Source organism: Stegostoma tigrinum, chromosome 20, assembly GCF_030684315.1.
Source record: "Stegostoma tigrinum isolate sSteTig4 chromosome 20, sSteTig4.hap1, whole genome shotgun sequence".
Lineage (NCBI taxonomy): Eukaryota > Metazoa > Chordata > Chondrichthyes > Orectolobiformes > Stegostomatidae > Stegostoma > Stegostoma tigrinum.
In genome coordinates this window covers 38,563,579-38,583,289 of record NC_081373.1, presented here as the reverse complement: position 1 = coordinate 38,583,289, position 19,711 = coordinate 38,563,579, and the positions used below count along the sequence as shown (strand labels likewise).

The following is a 19,711-nucleotide window of genomic DNA, read 5'->3' as shown; positions in this document are numbered from 1 at the left end:
ACTGTAACATTGTCACCCTCTATAAGAACAAAGGGGACAGAAGTGACTGTAACAACTACAGAGGAATCTCACTGCTGAGCATCGTTGGGAAGGTCTTCACCCGCGTGGTCCTGAACAGGCAACAGAAAATCGCCAAAAGGGTATAGCCCGAATCTCAGTGCGGTTTCAGGTCAGAACGCTCCACAATCGTCATGGTCTTCTCCCTCCGACAGCGACAAGAGAAATGCCGAGAGCAAAGACAGCCACTCTGCGTTGCTATCATTGACCTCATGAAGGCATTCGACCTTGTGAGCAGAGAAGGCTTGTTCAAAATCCTCGCCAGGATTGGTTGTCCTCCGAGGCTCTTCAGAATAGTCCAATCACGCGGATATGAAAGGTGTTGTTCAATTTGATGGCTCTTCTTCGGAGGCTTTCAACATCTGCAGTGGTGTGAAGTAGGGCTGTGTGCTTGCCCACCCCCTGTTCGGCATCTTCTTTGCAGTCATGCTGAAACATGCATTTGGAACATCAACTGATGGTGTCTACCTCCACACCAGATCGGACGGAAGGCTGTTCTGTCCTGGCTGAGGGCAAAATCCAAGGTTCGTGAAGTACTCTTAGAGACATGTTTGCAGACAATTTAGCGTTGGCAGCACACTCTGAAGAGCAACTGCAGTGCCTCATGGACAACCCCTCAAGAGCCTGTCAGGAAATCAGCATGACTATTAACCTGAAGAAGACCAACGTACTGGGTCAAGGCGTTCCGCACCCCCCTGTCATCACCATCAACAACTACGAGCTGGAGGTAGTCCACGAATTCACATACCTCGGCTCCACCATCACAGACAGCCTCTCCCTGGACTCTGAGATCAATAGGCGGATCAGACGAGCATCCTCCACATTCTCCAGGCTGACCAAGAGAGTCTGGGAGAACAAAAAGCCAACTATGAACACCAGGATTGCAGTCTACAGGGCGTGCGTCCTCAGTACACTGCTTTACGGCAGCGAGACCTGGAGCCTCTACTCCAGACAAGAGCGGCGTCTCAACGCTTTCCACCTTTGCAGCCTGAGACGCATTCTGGACATCAAGTGGACCGACCAAGTCATCAACACTGGTACCCTCACCCGTGCCCAGGTACCTAGTCTCTTCACCCTACTCCAACAACACCGCCTCCGCTGGTTGGGTCACGCACATCGTACGCCGGACGGGAGGATCCCGAAAGATGTGCTGTACAGGGAATTGGCCATCGGCAAGACAGCACGAGGACGACCTCATTCAAGGATGTCTGCAAAAGGGACATGAAGTCATGGACCTGGCCATTGAGAGATGAGATGACGTCGCAAAAGATTGTTCACGCTAGAGACGGGAACTACGCAGAGGGCTGGAGCGAGGAGAGAAGAAACTGAGGCTTATCTCTGAGGAAAAGCGCGCTCGATGGAAAGACAGCAACACAGCAACACTGGAGGAGAGAGTCTTCAAATGTTGTCGCTGCAACCGAGACTGTCACCCTGTGTGGGCCTGTCCAGCCACAACAGACGCTGCGCTATCACCAGCAGCTGAATCAAAACTCACCAGGCGTAGATCCATGGTCTCTCGAGACTGACGGACGTCACACCTGATACTGGTCAGTGATAAAGGGCCATGTCCAGCCAAATGAGCGTACTCCTTTGACCACAGCGTTTCAAGACATGATGTATAGTGACAGTGCTCTACATCACCACTATGATCTTCCATAGGTAAGCTAATGAAATCTTCAGTCCAATCCAGGGCCTGCTCAATCTGTCCGTGGACAGCCACTTGTGCCATGTGACAGGTGGCTATGTAGTTGCCCTGAGTAACATAAATGCTTTGGATGGTGATGACTCGAAATCCACCAGCAGAACATGTTGCAGCACGTGCTGATGCTCCTATATAAAATGAAGCTCAACAGATATCACGTTACACAGTTATAGACTTTTTGGGAAGCACGACTGAGTACCCATCCTCTCTTCTCTCTCTGGAGTGGGTGGTGGGCACGGGTGTGCGCTGGGCTGGGAAAAATAAAGTATATTTGTAAGTTATGACACAGTAAAACTTGTATAAATAAGGTGGAGATAGTGTAAAACGGACAGCAGATATAACCATGTTATTCCTTCCCCACTTAAATGTGATTGATGTTAATATCATAAGCCAGGATTCAGGATGGATACTGATGCAGGCAGACCATTAACTGTCATGGGCTGGCAACTAGAAATCTTAGACTACCTACTGCCAAATACACATAAACAACTTGATAAACCCTACTGCCCGGTCCTCCAGCATAGCTAATTTTCAAACAGCAAGAGTGAAAGGATGCTCTGTTTCAACAGCTTGTTGAAATAACGTTGAACAGTACAAAGAATGACAGGACATTTGCCCTCAGCAACGGTTTCCACAACAGATTTTTACTTTCGTACTGATGATCATTTCATTTAGTGTAAATGTTTTTGCTCATCTGATAGAAAGAAAACTGAAAAGGCAAGACAATCAAATCTTTACTCATGTGCCTCTTAGTGGTTGGTCAGAGAGTTACAGGCACATTAATGGCCTACATCTTATGAACTTATTATAGTCTTCAATGAACTTTGAACTGACTTCGTAGAATTACAATGAATTTGACAATACCAAGACGTAAAGTAGTCATTTATTGTGTGTTTACTTCTTCCTCAGTTTTATAAATGACTGTGGAGAAAGAAACGGTCTCTAGAGAACTCAGGGAAATAAACACTAATGTTTTGAAAACAGTTCACAATACAGAAGAGGATTTGCTGGATGTCTTAGAAAACGTAAAGGTGGATAAATCCCCTGATCCTGGGTATCTCAGGGTATAGTGAGAAGTTAGGGGGGAAATTGCAGGGTCCCTTGCAAAAATATTTGTATCATTTATTACTATAGGTAAGGTTCCAGAAGACTGCAGAGTGTGCCGTTGTTTAAGAAGGGACGTAAGGAGAAGTCTGGGAACTATAGACATTCAAGTCCACCTTCAGTGGTAAGTTGTTGCAGGTGATTCTGAAAGACAGGATTGATATACATTTGGAGAGACAAGGACTGATTAGGGCTAGTCAGCATGATTTGTATGAGGGAAATAGTGTCTCACAAACTTGATTAAGTTTTTTGAGGAAGTGAACAAGAAGATTGATAAGGGAAGAGCGGTAGATATTGCTTACTTGGAAAGCCTTTGACAAGGTTCTACATGATTAACTGGCAAAGCTAGATCACACAGGATTCACGTTGAGGTTTCCAATTGGATACAAAATTGGCTTAATGACAGGAGGCATAGAGTGATGGTGTGGAGGTGAAGTCTGTGCTGAGTCTACTTTTGTTTGTCATTTGTATAAATAATTTAGATGAGAATATAGAAGGCATGGTTAGTAACTTTTTGGATGACACCAAGATTGGTGGTATGATGGACAGTGAAGAATGTTATCCAAGATTGCAAAAAGATCTTGATCAATTGGGTCAATGGATTGAAGAGTGGAAGATGGAGTTTAATTTGGATAAATGTGAGAAATTGCATTTTTGTAAAACAAACAATGGCAGGATTTATATAACTAAAAGTAGGACCTTCTGTAGTTGATTGACTGATTGATTGATTGACTGATTTTATTGTTACGTGTATCGAAATACAGTGAAAATCTTTGATTACAAGTGGTACAGGCAGATCACAGCAAATAAAGGATATATAGATCAAAAAGACATAGAGGCACACAGGTTACATCATTTGCTGCTACAGCCCAATCAACAGCCTGAAAACAGCTGGAAAGAAGCTGATCCTGAAACTGCTTGTGCATGTGTTCAGGCTTCTGTATCTTCTGTTGGACGGAAGAGATTGTAGGAGGTCATTACCAGGGTGTGATGTTGTCGAAGCAAGAGACCTAAGGGTTCAAGTACATAATTCTTTGAAGTTTGTGTCATATGTAGGCAGGCTGGTTAAGAAGGTGCTCAACACACTTGCCTTCATTGCTCAGACCTTTGAGTGTAAGAATCGGCATGTCATGTTGAGGTTATACAGGACGTTGGTGAGGCCTCTTCGGGAGTACAGTATCCAGTTCAGGTCGCCCTCTTAGAAGGAAATTATTAATCTGGAGAGGGTTCAGAAGAGATTTACCATGATGTTGCCAGGAATGGAAGGTGTGAGGTATAGGGAGAGACTGGATAGGCTGGGACTTTTTCCACTGGAGCGTGAGAGGTTGAGGCTTATAAAATCATGGGGGGTATTGATAAGGTGAATGGAAGGTGTCTTTTCCCTGGAGCGAAGGATTTCAAGACTACAGGGCATAATTTTAACGTGAGAGAGGAGCAAGATTTAAAAAAGACAATGAGAGGCAACTTTTTTACAGAGACAGTGGTTTGTGTGTGGAATGAACATTCAGAGAAGGTGATGGATATGGGTACAGTTACAATGTGTAAAAGTCATTTGGATGAGTACATGAATAAGAAAGGTTTGGAGGGATATGGGCTAAGTGCATGCAAGTGGGGCTAGTTTAGTTTGGGATAATGCTTGGAATAGACTTGTTAGACTGCAGGGTTTACTTCCCTGCTGTATGACTGTATGACTCTATTCAAAGGTGAAACAGAGAAATAGCCCCACAAATTTTCATTCCATACATTCAGTGCTCTTCTGGAGTAATCCAACTTTTTGATGAGAATTACAGAGGGAGGTGGGGAAGGGGTTCAGTATAATTTAAAGCTGGAATTACAATCAATTTAGCAACACTGAGTGTAAACTAGGCTATATTAGTCTTCCTTGAAGCCTTTCATCAGTCTGCAGTGTGAAATAAAAAGGGAAATGAAAAATCCCATGTAGCGTAAGTCAGAGTCCCTGCTTTGCACGGCAGATGGATTATATACAGGCTGTTTCCTTTATTAAAAGATGACATAAATCACTATTGAGAAACTGGGGACCCCTACAAGGTTATCCTTGTACAGCTTTGTTCATGAAAGGTTCACATTAAAGCATTAGTGAAATTAATTCTTCTTTCATAAGAGCTTTGAGCAGTATCTGTGATGTATGATAACAACCAATTTCTCACTACTGGCAAAAAATTATTCAGATCTGATAGACTACACAAATCTGTTTTTTTTAAATAGCCTAACATTATCTCAAGTGCTGGTCCCAAAGGCATCATTTAAGATTCATATACAGCCAAGAGGTACAATAAATCACCATGAAAAGTTTTGTTAGTTTTATATGCAGTGAATTGTAATTATTTTGGATTGCATTATACCTCAATCAATGTAATTACTTTTAGATCATCTTTAAGCGGCAGTACTAAAGAGAAAGAAATCAGTCTTAGAGCAATTGAAAGGATCGTTTGCATATCTGTCAGTTCCAGAATGGAACAGGTTATTACTAAGATGGAGAACAATGTTCTCTGTCTGATATATTTACCAGTTATAATTATTCTGCCTTATTTATTGAAAGCAATATTCAATTATGGATATAATAGGACAATTTTTGATTTATATGGTACTCTAAAATGATGCAAGAGATTTTTGGACAAATTTTAAAAGCATAGTGCGGAAGTTTTGTGAAAATGTAATTGGCAAATAAAGGATGCTGGGCCTAAATTGTAGAAGCATGCTCACTGCAGATTTCAATTAGCGAATGCAGTTGAAAAAATATAAGCAAACAAACAAGTACTGTTTTCGTATGTACAATGTACACATGGTATCACTTTGGTCTCCCCAATTATGCTGCTGTGAGTTACTGCATGACCCACAAAACAATGTCATATGACCTCAAGTCAAGGTCTCCAACATCAATAGATTTTTAAACCAGTTTTGTTTTTAGTGATTTGTTTTTAGCACTACTATTTTTCAGTATCCAAATTAATGCAATAGAATACAGGCTGTTTCCTTTATGTGAGTTACGCAATGTTACAAATTCTGTACAGACCGATAACTTTTAGTGAGGAATTTGAACTTCCAGTTATTAGCTGAAAGAGGAAGATTCCAAACATCAAAACTTTTATTATAAAAGGAAAAAATGTTGGCTAAATCCTGCTTACTTTCTTGAATATGTATTAACCTACAGAAATGAACATTCTGCTTTTATACTCATTTATATATTTGAATGGGCGAGGTCTCATAGAACAGGAAGTAGCATTCATACCTCTGAGCAAGGAGGTCTGGTTTCAAGTCTTACTCCAGGACATGATGGCCACAAACAGTGCTTTAATAACAAGGTCAAACTGGTTAGGTATCAATCTTTAATTCTTTTCAATCTGACAATGGCAGGTGCTAAGACTGTGAGTTTCATGGTCAGCCATGCATGTTGTGGAAAGGCAGATCTCTAGACTTAGCTGCAGGTGACATGTTCCAAGAAACAGCTAGCTGCTGAAATAGATGGAAGTACGTGCTCTGCCGGCTTTATGTATCAGTAGACAGAGGAACGATCCTAATCCCCATGTATTTCCATACATATGTGTGTGTTAGAACTCACATATAACTGGAGGATGTAGCACTTCAACTCAAGACTGTTTGCCTCCTGCATCCAGCTGCAGTAGCTCAAAAAGCCAAGCAGTTCCCTTCTCGGCTGTCTTTCTGAAGATAAACAGTGATTTGAAAGGAAGTCCGTAACCTGATCTCAAAAATGGCTTCCTCATGGCAATGTGAACACATTAATCTTGAATCCTAATGCTAATTAGCTATATTTGTTCTCATCTCCCTTTCATCTTAGAAGCGCATGGACAACATACAGTATAACAGAATACAATCTGATATTTCAGCACCTTTCTAGAAGTTTGGAAAACTCAGAGTTTATTCATTACAAATCTAGAAACTACAGATATTGTTTCCAAGTACAATGACCTTGCAAAAGAACAACTGAGAGAACTGCGGATGGTATAAATCAGGAACAAAAATAACGTTGCTGGAAAAGCTCAGCATCTGTGAAGGGAAAAAACTGAGTTAACGTTTTGTGAAACTTGCTCCGAACTCAGTTCTGAGGAAGGGTCACCGGACCCAAAACATTAACTCTACATTTTCCTTTACAATTCCCTTGCATCTTCTTCCTAGTAAAATGTTACAAACCTTCCTTTCATCTCTGATAATCAAACCATTCCGACTTACTATCAAGTAGACTTCAAAACAAGTCGTATAATTCCTTTTGTTAACCCTAAATTTAAAGCTATAGTCCCAAAAACAATAATCTTATAAACCTCATCATCATCACAATGAAAATAATTCACAGGACAATGGTAAAACAAGCTTAAGAGATGTATCCTGCCGCTCTTCCCAAACTTGCAGCACAAATCATCTTAAGGCAGCTATCTTATTTGACAGACCATTAAATGACATGATTTCTTGGAGGTACAAGTACAATGATAATTTCATATGACTTTACAAGTTGACTTTGTGTATTATGTGATTCAAAAAACTGAGCAACCTACCTCGGGGAAGTAATCTTGTGGAAATTTCTCTTTTTCCAGCATGGGTGTACTTTCTAACGTTTCTGAGTAGATTTCTTTACCCGTTACTTTCTTGAACTTTTTAGCTTGAAGAAAAGAAATCACACAATATAAATTTCACCTAAGAGATGGCTGTTTTTAAATAAGATCTGTATGTTTGATCACTCTTAGTGGAACATAATTTGTAGATTCTGTTGTCTGTCTACGGTATACCAGCGCTACATAAAACTTTCACAATGCATGATGGTGTTTGTTAATTTGTAGATATTTTCAAATTAACATGCTGTGTACACAGTTTGAACCAGCTCCATACATTCACTCATAGATTCCAGCTTCAATAAATGTCAATATTCTTGATGTGTTCTTTATTGCTGCTCAAAAGAAATTCTCTACAACAATTGAGTTGAAGAGGAAACTGCCTCTTCACAATCAGCAGGAATTTTCTTTGAGATTCCTCCACACTCTGCTATATCTTTGCCAAAAAATTGGTACACATCCCACTTCCTATCCAAGTAAAGTTCCTGCCAAGGTTACAGCAGTAGTAGGGGAACCTGGAAGAAATTTCCAGTCAATCCCTACAGGTCGGGTCAGTTTTATTTTAAACTACTAGTTAATCTTTTCTTCATGTGAAGTCAGGACAACCCTTGATGCAAAGCCTTTTTCTTTCAACAGAAAATATGGCTGATGAGAGAAGATGCCTTCCTATTACATTGTGATCCTAAGCATTTTAGTGAAAAACAAGATTCCTCCTTAATATATAGCAGTATTTTTTTAAATCTCAAAATACAGTTTTAACAACACACTTTAGATATAACAACCTAGAAGGAAATTATGACTGGCTCAAATACCATACAGATAATAGGGTAAGGAGGCTAAATTTGATCACCCTCAAGAATAGGAACAGTGATTGTGATGTGTAATTAATCTGCATCTTTTGATTGTAATGCAAATTTTTGGCTGCCTTATTATTTCACTGTTTCCAAAATCTAGCTTGTGCTAACAATGTTGTTGATGAGTCTGAATAAAATGCTGGCAGTCAGCATCAGGAGTGGCAGCATCACAAGAAGGTGAGGTGTATTATGATGTTTGGAGCATGTGCTGGGAGTTACAGTTGAAGAGAATCTGACTTGAGGTATGGGGTAGGATAACATATTCAAGGCGAAGCAGATAAATAATTGAACTGGTATGGGACGAGAACTGTGAAATTGGCCATCTAATAGTGATTGGAACCAATGGCTCACTTTCTGTGTCATAAAAAAAGGGTCATACACATTGATTGTTGATATCATTAATGTAAGAATTAAAAAAAAACATACTTCTGGAATTTCACAATTAGATTAACTACTAACATAACAATATTTAAATTGACCATTAGTACATCTTATGTGATGCAGAGAGAAGTTAGATTGCAAACGCACAAATTATTAGGTGGCACCCTCAGTAGATATGGCAGTAGAAAGAACCAATAATTTTTTTTTGTTTATAAATTCCCTCGAACGTTACCATGACTGGAAAATGACTGCTATTGAGGGGGGCTTGAGATATGAGTATCTCTTTTATAAGATGGTGAAAGGCTGACGGACACTTTGATAAAAGGCATTTGGGCAACATTTTCCCAACTCAACACAGTTGGGAAACTGGCAGGCAAGCTCTGGTGGCATTGCAGCAGGCTCCAGGACTTAGTGTGACCCCACAGTAGGTTACAGTATTTCCAAACCCAAGACACTGCCTCTCCAGGTATCCATGCTGCAGCTACTGAGCTGACAGCCCTCCGCTTAATTGATAGTCACCCCAGGATCAAACTGCTGCTGCTGCAGGTTTGACTCCCACTTTAACCCCACGTTTCATAGAAAAAATCAGCTCTTCAACATCAAGAAGGGTTATAAGTGGATGAATTCTTGATTGCACAAAATAAGATCTCACATAAGAAAGCTGTTTTGGTTTACGCACCAACGATGAAAAGGAGAATTTGTTTGCTTTGCAACAACCATACATTCAAATATTGGATCTTGATCTGCAGTTCTATTTATTGGGTGTCAATGAAATGTCAATTCTGTATGTGTCAATAATTTGTTAGAAGATCATTCCAAATCATTAGAGCAAAAGGAAATATCCATCTTTGCTGAAATATTGTCCTTTCTACAGAAGTGGCAATACAGTAAATTTGAATCTGCAGTGTTCAGTAACACATCAAATTAAACAAATATTTTATCATCTCATTTTACAGTCTTGAAATATTACATTGTGGAAGAATAATAGGGCACGTAATAAACATTTGCAAATCACCAGTATTTATATTAAAGTGAATTCTAATTGTTTTTATAACATTATCTTCATTTCTGATGCTTAGTAGAGTAAAGCACTTCTTTAATGTCAGATGGAATGATGTTCTTTTAAACTAAACAGTTTCAAAATAAAGCCTTTTTAATCTCTGTTGCATTACAACTTCAAGCATCAGTTCACACTTTTAAAAAAATAATTGCCTACACAAATTGTTCCAGAAAATATTGTACGCTCTTGGGTATGATGATATATTGGTTATACTAATAGAGTGGTAAACCTGGATTAATGACCTAGACACGAGTTCAAATTCCACCACAGTATCTGGGAATTTAAGTTTGATGAATTAATTAAATCTGGAATAAAATGTTAATATCAGTAATGATGACTATGAAGCCTGAGATTGTCATAAAAACACGTATGGATTAGTAATATCTTTAGAGAAGCAAATCTACTGCCTTAACTTACCTGACCTTTATGTGACTCTCAAACCCACAGGAACCCACATGTAGTGCCCTCTGAAATAACCTAAAAAACTACTCATTTTTAAGGAAGTTGGTTCGTTATCACCCTTTCAAGGGCAATTACTGTGACACCCGTGTCCTGTGAATATACGTACTATTTTTAAAAATGTTCATGAATGTATGTGCGGAATGTAACTGACGCTTTGAGCAGCTATTGTTTCATGATGCTAAGCAATAAGTCAAATGTCAGAAGTCAATATAAGTTAAAGGACACTGATTCACTTAAACTGATGCCAGTTAAAACACCAAAGCCACCAGCTGCATTAACTTCAATGCAAATATAGAATTGGGCTCACTAACTATGTGCCATCTTACAATAAGTAGTACAGTAAGGATTACCTTTAAAATCAAATTGATAGGTATTTTTCAAAGACTCGTGAAGAAAGTAAAGATTTCCTAAAGCCTGCAAAAGAAACACAGAAGTTTTATTTAACACTAATTTATGCAATATATTTGCAAAGGATGAATTGTGCTTTTGCAAATCTAAAAGTAAACTACAGCTATTAAAAAAAGTTACCTAATTGTTCCTGCAATTAGCAAAGTACTTCCACTTACCTAAATCATGAGTGTCTGCCTGTATTTTCCTTTATATATTTAAAAGAAGTCTGTATTATGTATGCCCATACTACGTATATCTCAATCATCACACCTTGGAGGCCACGTATTGGTTTTTTAGCCACAATTTCATTACTTTCATAGGTTGTTTGTTCTTTGCAAACTTATGTTTGGAATTCTGAGATGGTTGATTAGGCTTTGCTAACTCTTATTTCTGTGAATCCTCTGATGCTTTCTGTTTGGCTAATGTCTTTGTCAATCAAGTTGAGTTCCTCCTCTCTTTAACTTGGTTCCAGAATCTAGCTTGCTGCAACCTGCTGCTACTAACCATATCTCCTTGCAGTGGAGTTCCTAAAGCTCAAAGGCCTATGAGATCAATTTTCATGTTTCTGAGTTTTCCTAAACGCTTTATACAGATAACTATATGGATGTCTTCGAATTTTTGTGCAACCAATGTTCGTTAAAGTAATCATGTGTTTGCTTAACACAGCAAATTCTGCAAGACTGAAGTATGAGGGTAGTGTTTTCCTAGATGGCAACACAACTTGGAGATAAGATGATAATACTGCAGTACCAATTCTCACATCTCATTTGAATGCCACAAAGTACTCGAGAAATATTAATAAATTACCCTCCTACTCTTCACTCAGTCAATTCTATCAAAGCAAAGCATTAGCTGATCAAATTCTTCTGAGATGATTTTCTTGGAAAAATAATTTCACTTACAATTACCAAAATTTATTTGTTAAATATATCTTTATTCTCTCTGATATATCAGAATTCGCCCAATAGGGTTTTGGTAGTAATTGGATAGATGCTGGGGTCTTGCAGCAATTAGAAAGGCAAGCCAGGATCAAGCAGTTTGGAATCTTGGGACACATGGCTCTGGGACCTTATAGTTTCATGGAGAATCTTGAACAGTGAAGCACTCCCTTGATACTGCACTGAAGTGTCTGCCCAGATCATGTGCTCAAGCGTCTTAAAGCCACAACCCAAGGCTAACATCATAAGCACCATGTTGCATAAAGTAAAAACACTTATTAAAATGTCTGAAAATTAACAGTTTATGCAATTGCCCAGTACTTAATTTCTTCAAATTATCATTTAATTCATAAAATAGACTAGAAACGAAACATTATTTTATCGTATTTTCAACATTTCAATTGCAAAAAAGAAACTCATTTATTAATAAATAGCCATGTTGATTGTTGGAAAGGAAAGTTGCAATCAAAAAAAAACCCCACATATTGCATGTCTGTGCACTTCATAACATAAAACTTCATATTTTAAGTAACTCTTGCCCAAAATAAATGCTCAATAATTCGATCTGTAAATCATTTGGAAGTTTTCTGGAGGAGGTAAACCCTGACTAGATGAGGTTAATCTTTCTGCTTCAGATCATACACTTTATATTGCATACAGGGAAATTCTACAATTGATATTTACTCAGAGTGCATGAAATGCTTAGAATATACAAATGTGATCAGAAACTCTATACAACTTCTCTGATATTTTAAATTCAAAGTTCAAGCTTTGTAGATAGCCGGAGGCTTGAAAACCAAATCTTTAGTGGGTACTTTAAAAGACCATAAAAAATATGAACAGCAGTAGGCTGTTCGGCCCCTTGAGCCTGCTCTGCCATTCAAATGGATCATGGTTGATCCGACATTCCTTGCATCTACCTTCCTGCCTTTCCCCATAACATATGATCCTTCTACCAACCAAAAATCATATCTATCTCAGCCCTGTGAGTCTGGCCTCACAGTTCTCTGTGGCAAGGAATTCCAAAAGCATGGAAGACATTAATTTGACTGGCTATAGTTCATTACATAAATTCACTAAACACACTTTTTTGGTCAAAAATCTGTGGACATTATAAAATTCAGAGAAAATGACATGGAAAGGCTTACAAGAAGAAGTTCTTTGATATATTTGGTTCATCATCATAGCCAACAGTTTACAGTGAAAATTATCATTATAAATATGAGCAAATATCATGACACAAACAAATCATTACCTGGAAAGTTCGAGACTTGTATTTTTAAGGCACCAACAGGGAAGTCAAAGGTTATTGGGGATAGGAAGGAATTGAGGTAACAATCAGCTCAGCCAAGATCTTACTGAATGGCAGATCAGGCTCAAGTGGCTGACAATCTGACTACTGCTCCTAATTTCAGATGTTTATACCTCAAGCTTGTCCTGTGTTAGAAACAGTCAGTCACTCATTTCCTTTTGGTTGTCAATTATTGCCCAGAAGATAGGTTGGGGGTTTGCAAAGCCTAAAGACCAATCAGATGCTTTCCTGTTTGGAAGTAGCAGCAGTGCGTGATGACAGCTTAGTAAAAAAGACGGTGCTTCAAAATGGAGGCACCCTTTATCCAATGTTTTTCAGAATTTTAATTAACAAAATAGCTTTTGCAGCCAGGAAACACGTGTCCAGGCTTGCCTGGAGCATTGGCTTTGAACCTGCTGTCAGGAGGCCTCCTCCCAGCAGTTAAATTGGTAACCACTGTCAACAAAACACAATTGAGAAATCCTTATTTGTCCCTTATCTACATTAATTGACCACCCACCCACTGTGTGTGTGTGTGTGTGTGTGTGTGTGTGTGTGTGTGAGAGAGAGAGCGAGAGAGAGAGAGAGAGAGAGTGTGTGTGTGTGAGTGTGAGCGTCAGAGAGAGACAGAGAGAGGCTTTGGGCGGTGGGCGCGGAGAAGAGAGAAAGAGAGAGACTGACAGACACAGTCACAGGAGCCAGTGGAGCTATTTTTAGTGTCTGCCTTCATCTGATCCCATTCCCATTGGTATTTAAAATCAAACGCTGAGTATTGTACTCAGATGTTTAGTTAAATAGCAGTAAACTGGGACAATCTATTCCATTATGGCTCACAATAACTGCACATCAGTTCTATTTTTGAGACTTTAAATGGCGCCATTAAATTTCCAATAACATTCAACTCAAGCCTAGAGTCATATACCTTGAGCCTATAGTTATGTACTACTTAAATTCTTCAAATATCATAGGATTCAATGCGCATACATTGTGCAAAAGATTAGAAATCAAGTTTCTTTCAGTCAACACAAGCCTCACGTTTTCCAGGTAATGATTGATGAATACATTACTTCCTTGTGCGCTTCAAACAATAAACAAATCTAACAAATCTTAGGTATATCATTACGAACACAATGTGTTACATATCAAGGACCATTATTAATTCTCTGTGGATATTATCAAATAGGACAAGGTGAGACAGCACAGGACAGAAACGTAGAACTTGTGCCCTCCCTCGTCATATTTTGAGTGACCGTCTATTTTAGAACCAGGGTCAAATGGACTGTCATTTATGTAATGCTAACTGAAATGCCATCTCACTATTTCACTAGGACATTCCATTGACCCTGCTGACATTATCTCTCATGATTGCGTTGCAGCTGACTGCCTAAGAACAACTTCCATGCTCTTGCCTTCAAATCTTGCACTCACTGCTTGAATGATGGGAAGAGAGCCTGCACCTCGGTAACTGACATATTTACCTATACTGTACACACATCACTGAAATTTCTTCACTGTTCACATGCCTGCACGTCCCATATTGTATGCTCTCACGAAGCCCAAACTGAAGGGATAATTACAGCAAATAAATCTGTGAATCATAGTGCAGTAGTTCCTTTATTATTTCCCTGTGCATTGGTACGGATACAGAATATGTGTATTTTGCAAATAAAAAATCCCTGATACATTTCCACATTTAGCAAGCTAAAAATAAAATGCAAAAAAAAAATCAGAAAAGGTTATCACCACATCTGAGGCAAATGCCTATAAGCTGGAAACAGCCAAAATATAATTTTCTTTCCAAAGTACGATGTCAGGGATTCCTTTGCTGGGTGTTCTGAGATAATGAAACTACAAAATGAAAAGTTGGCTTCCTAAAGATGCAACCTGAAAGGAAGTGATTTAGTCGACTTTTCTTTCCCAACTGCAGTTCCTGGGAAAAGATTCTCACGGAATTCTATCTCAGTGATCGCTGCATTATTTATGAGAACCGGCACATCTTGAGATTAAACATTTGCTGATTTGTCAAAAGCCCAAACATGAGGTCTTGCCCATCTCCTTGACATATTAGTTCATCCAATGCAAAATACTATCATACATTTAATTGATGAGCATTCCTCCTATGACCCAAATACTCTGCACCAGGCTTTCTGAAAGTGGCAAATGAGGGAGGCCAGCAAGAGACGCCCTTTCAAATTACTCAAAGTGAATCGCCTTTATGACAAGGATGCTCTCAGGTTTTGGGAAAAACTGTTCTGTGGCTGATTTTAGCTATTTTAACTTCAGAAACACTACTGTGTTAACAGAGTAGATTTGGTATCACTTGGCACGACAGAATAGTTTTATGAAGAGGTCCCAAGTGCTGAACGTAAAGTGAACAGCTACCAGAAATGTTACTGAAGAGGATGCTAAGAAAGATGCTGCAAAGATCACTATGCTTGGCAAATCAATCTCTGCAAGTTCTGCTAATTCTCACTGCTCACAAATGTCACGTCACTTTTTGGAGCATAGGTATGCTATCACTATAGGCGTTAGGGATTCCCTCAATCAAATAATTTAAGCTGTATCTTTAAATTCAATCCTGAATTCAAATTACTGAATGCAGCATTGGAAGGAACCTCAGGGTTATGTGTGCCACACTAATCAGACTTCAGATTGTGTGGAGAATCACCTGAACATAGCATTGTGATGGAGTTTTGAAGAATAAAGTGATTTGAGTGAAGCATGTGAGATCCTGAGGGGCCTCCACAGTGTAGATGTGGAGTGCATGTTTCCTCTTACAGGAGAGTCTAGAACTAGAGGGGCATAGGTAAAACTCAATGGGTTTCTATTCATAAAAGACAAGGTAAATTTTGCTTAGAGCAGGTCAAGAAACATTGAAACTTTCTTCCTAAAAATGGCCATGGAAACAAAATCCTTAAATATTTTCAAGGCAGAGGTAGGTAGATTCTTGTTAAGGGGGTAAAGGGTTATTAGGATAGGCAAGAATGCAGATTTGAACTTACAATCATAATAGGCATGATCTTAATGAATAGCAGATCTGGCTCAGGGGCCTGACTGCTGAATTCCAATTTGAATGTTTGTGTGTAAGATTGATCAGGCAGTTAAATTGAATTTGATAAGCAGAGTTTTATATAATGTCCTAAGAGAGTGAGGAATTCCAACAGCACTCGTGACATGAGAACTCTGCATGTGTCGAGGCAGAAGTTTCATAGTTGTTTCTTGAGTTAAGAAACAATGCTTATAGCCTCTGGTTTAACTTGAATGTTGTTGGCTAAATGACTGTACCAAGAATATGAAGTAAAGCCACAGACTTTGTCAGTTAAGCTTAAGTCTAATGTGCTGATTCTATCCTGGAAAATGTAAAGAATATACTAAAAATGTGGAGAAATTGAAACTTTACATATCAGAGTAAAATGAATTCCCTTTAATTTTCTGGGGTATTATTTTGCTTTCTTCACTTTAATTATTATGTTTATCATCTCTAATCAACGAAGAAAGACTCAGAGGTTCACTAGGCAATTTGCATTGACAGAAAATTATTTATTGTTTCTGAGACATGATCAATATTGTTTGGGTAAAGTACCTGCCCACCTCTAGACATTGTGGGTTTATTAAGAATCCACTGCCTAATTTCAGTTGTTTTGGTAACAGACTTGCTTTTGAGTCATGATGTTTTGCATTCAAGCCCGATTGCAGAGCTTGAGCATAAAAACCAAGGCTTACAGTCCAGTAAAGTATTGATAAAATGCTGCACTATTGGAGGGCTGTTTTTCAGATGAGCTATTAAATTGAGGTTCCATCTGCTTGCTTGGCTGGATGCAAAGGATCTAATGTCACTGCTTTGGAGAAAAGCACGTGAGTTAGCACGAAGTCCTGAGAATTTATGGTCATCCTCATATTGTTATTAGAGGACCATGTGGTGTATAAATTTGTTGCCATATGTCATATATTATACCAGTGGTTAGGACAACTTTTTCATGGAGAGGGTGGTGCATGTATGAAATGAGTTGCCAAAGGAAGTGGTGGAGGCTGGTACAATTACAATATTTAAAAGGGTTTGGGAGGGCTATGGGACAAATGCTGGTCAAATGGCATGAGATTTATTTAGGATATCTGGTCAGCATGAACAAGTTGGAGTGAAGGGTCTCTTTCCGTGCTGTACATCTCTAGGACTACACTTCAGAAAGTATTTCATTGGTTGTGAAGCACTTAGACTTGTCTGGCAGTTGTGAATGACTCTATATACATGCAAGTCACGAGTAGATCACACCAGAGTTTCTTCCCTGAAGGATATTAGTTTCTTGGTATTAACCCACAGATTATCAGTATTTTTAAAATCAAATTTACAACTTGATTTTCTTGATCTGTTATATAGCAACTAGGTTGCCACACCCACCACAGTAGAAATGTCCAACATTCTTCACAGAAATTAAAACAAAGTTGCTAGAAAAGCTCAGCAGGTCTGGCAACGTCTGTGAAGGAAAAAATAGAGTTAATGTTTCAGGTCCGGTGATCCTTGCTCAGTGCTGAGCCAGACCTGCTCAGCTTTTTCAGCAACTTTGCTTTTGTCCCTGATTTACAGCATTCTCAGTTCTTTTGGTTTTTATTCTACATGGAAATGCCAGCCTAGATCAGCACTCAGTTCTATTGGAAAGAATCACACCAACCCAGAGGTGACACTGCTGCTCATGGAGCCAAACTAATATTTTTAGCTTAACTTGTTCCCATTTTCCACACTAAGGCAATGAATTCAAGGGAACACAGAATTTTCTACCAATATGGAGACATTGTGGAAAAGGCTAGTTGTTATGTAAAATTGTGCATTGAAGTTTGTAACCTTCACACCATCCTTAATTAAGTTAAAAATCATGGACAGAAAGTAACAGGGATCTTACAGCTGCTCCAGAGACTGCATGCTTACTTCTAGATTTCTTCAGTTATTACGATCATATTTCTTATAGTTAGTACATGACAGTCATGTAAGATTTTTTATTTTGATTCATTTTGTTCAAAAAACTAGAAAAAAGCTCATTTTTTTCCAAATGGAATTGTGTTTACAGAGCTTTGAAAGAGGCCTTCATGTGGATGGTTCAATCCTTTTTAAAAGTTATACCTTAAAAAAGACAATACACAGACAAGGAAAGTTTTATTTTAACATCACTGAAGAGGTTTTTCTAAAATCACAGAATGTTTTTTTAAATGGAGTTGTGTTTATGGAGTGTTAGGAGAGGCTTTTATGTGGCTATCTCTGGAGTGATTTTTTTTATATGAGAGGATTGAAAGCTGTCTGCCAGGCGACTTGAGAAGAAATAATTTTTAATTCAATTGTCCGCCTAAGTGGTTGATTTCATTTAAGATTTATACACTTTGATTTTTTTAATATTTTGCATGCTTAATATTAATTCTTTCAGTAAGTAGTTTATTTTACATAAAAGGTGCTGTTGAAAACTGCTTCTTTTCATTTTTATGTTATTGAAGGCATACAAGAGACACAGAGTTAGATAGCTCAGAGATTTGGAGACGTGTTTACACAGCAGGATCAGTCAGATACATGGGGACTGTCAGGAAAGGTAAGAAAGTATTTCAGCAGTCTACTGTGGCTATTCCGCTCTCAAACAGTTACCAGTTTTGGGTTCTGTTGCAGAGGATAGTCTCAGAAGAAAGTAGAAGAGGCAGACAGAGTTTGGTCGCTAAAATGAATCTTACATTGGGTGGAATTTGACAAAACTTAAAAGAGTAATTGTTATTGGGGATTTTCCCTTCAGGGGCACAGACAGGAGATTCTGCAGCAGTGAATGTGAATCTAGGATAGTGTGCTGCTTTTCTGGCACCAGGATTAAGGACATCTCAAAACATTTGAAGCATATTGTTAAAGGGAAGACTGAGAAGTCAGAGGTTACTGTACACATTGGTAGAAATGGCATAGTTAGGGAAAAGATTAAGGCTTTACAGAGTGATTATGAGAGGTTAGGAAGAAGATTAAAAAACAGAACCTTAAAAGTAGTAATCCCTGGTTTACTCATGGTGCCACAAACGGGGGAGAGGAAAGAAAGGATAATGGGGATAAATCATTGGCTGAAGGGGTGGTGTAAAGTACAGGGATTCTGGTTCTTGGATCATTGGGATCTCTTCCGGGGAAAAGCAGCCCTGTTCAAGAGGAATGCATTGCACCTAGGCCGTGTGCATGTGTGCATGTGTGTGTGTGTGTGTGTGTGTGTGTGTGTGTGTGTGTGTGTGTGTGTGTGTGTAGTCAATAGAAAGATAGAATATATGAAGAAACAAGTTAATTAGAAAAGACATGAGCAAGTCAGAAAACTAAGTTGCTCTGATTAATTAAACTGCAATTATTTCAATGCTCAGGGTGTTACAGGCAGGGCTGATGAACTCAGGGCATGTTTGGGAACATGGGATTAGGACATTTTAGCTATTACAGAAATTTGCCTGGAGGATGGACAGGACTGGCAGCTCAATGTGCCAGGTTTCAGATGCTATAGGAAGGATAGAAAGGGAGGCAAGAGAGGAGGGGAGTGGCATTTTTGATTAAGGAAACCATTAACGCTGTAATTAAGGGAATTGTCCAGTGGAAACATATGGTTTAAATTAGAAATATGAAAGCAATGGTCATCTTGATGACATTGTACTAAGGTTTTGGAGTAGATTTGCAGCTTGGTTTGTGGGTGTTGAGGTTCGATGGCTCGCTGAACTGGTTTGTTGTTCTGCAACAAACAATGAGCATGCAGAACAACAAACCAGCTCAGCGAGCCAACCAACCTCGACATTGTACTACAGGCTCCCCCAGTAGTCAGAGAGAAATTGAGAAACAAATATGTAGGGAGATCTCAGATAAATGTAAACATAACAAGGTTGTAATAATGGGGGATTTTAATTT

General features: G+C 38.8%; 1 protein-coding gene across 3 annotated transcripts in view; it reads right to left on the bottom strand.

The window, feature by feature from the left end:
• The window catches only part of LOC125461849 (inositol polyphosphate-5-phosphatase A), a 499,445-nt gene that overhangs the window by 172,254 nt on the left and 307,480 nt on the right, over window positions 1-19,711 (bottom strand). For all 3 annotated transcript variants that reach the window (XM_048551135.2, XM_048551134.2, XM_059653108.1), the window contains exons 5-6: window positions 10,554-10,617; window positions 7,393-7,496 (exon numbers count right to left, since the gene is read on the bottom strand). In XM_048551135.2, coding sequence (XP_048407092.2) covers window positions 7,393-7,496; window positions 10,554-10,617 — 168 coding nt within the window. The remainder of the gene's footprint in view (window positions 1-7,392; window positions 7,497-10,553; window positions 10,618-19,711) is intronic.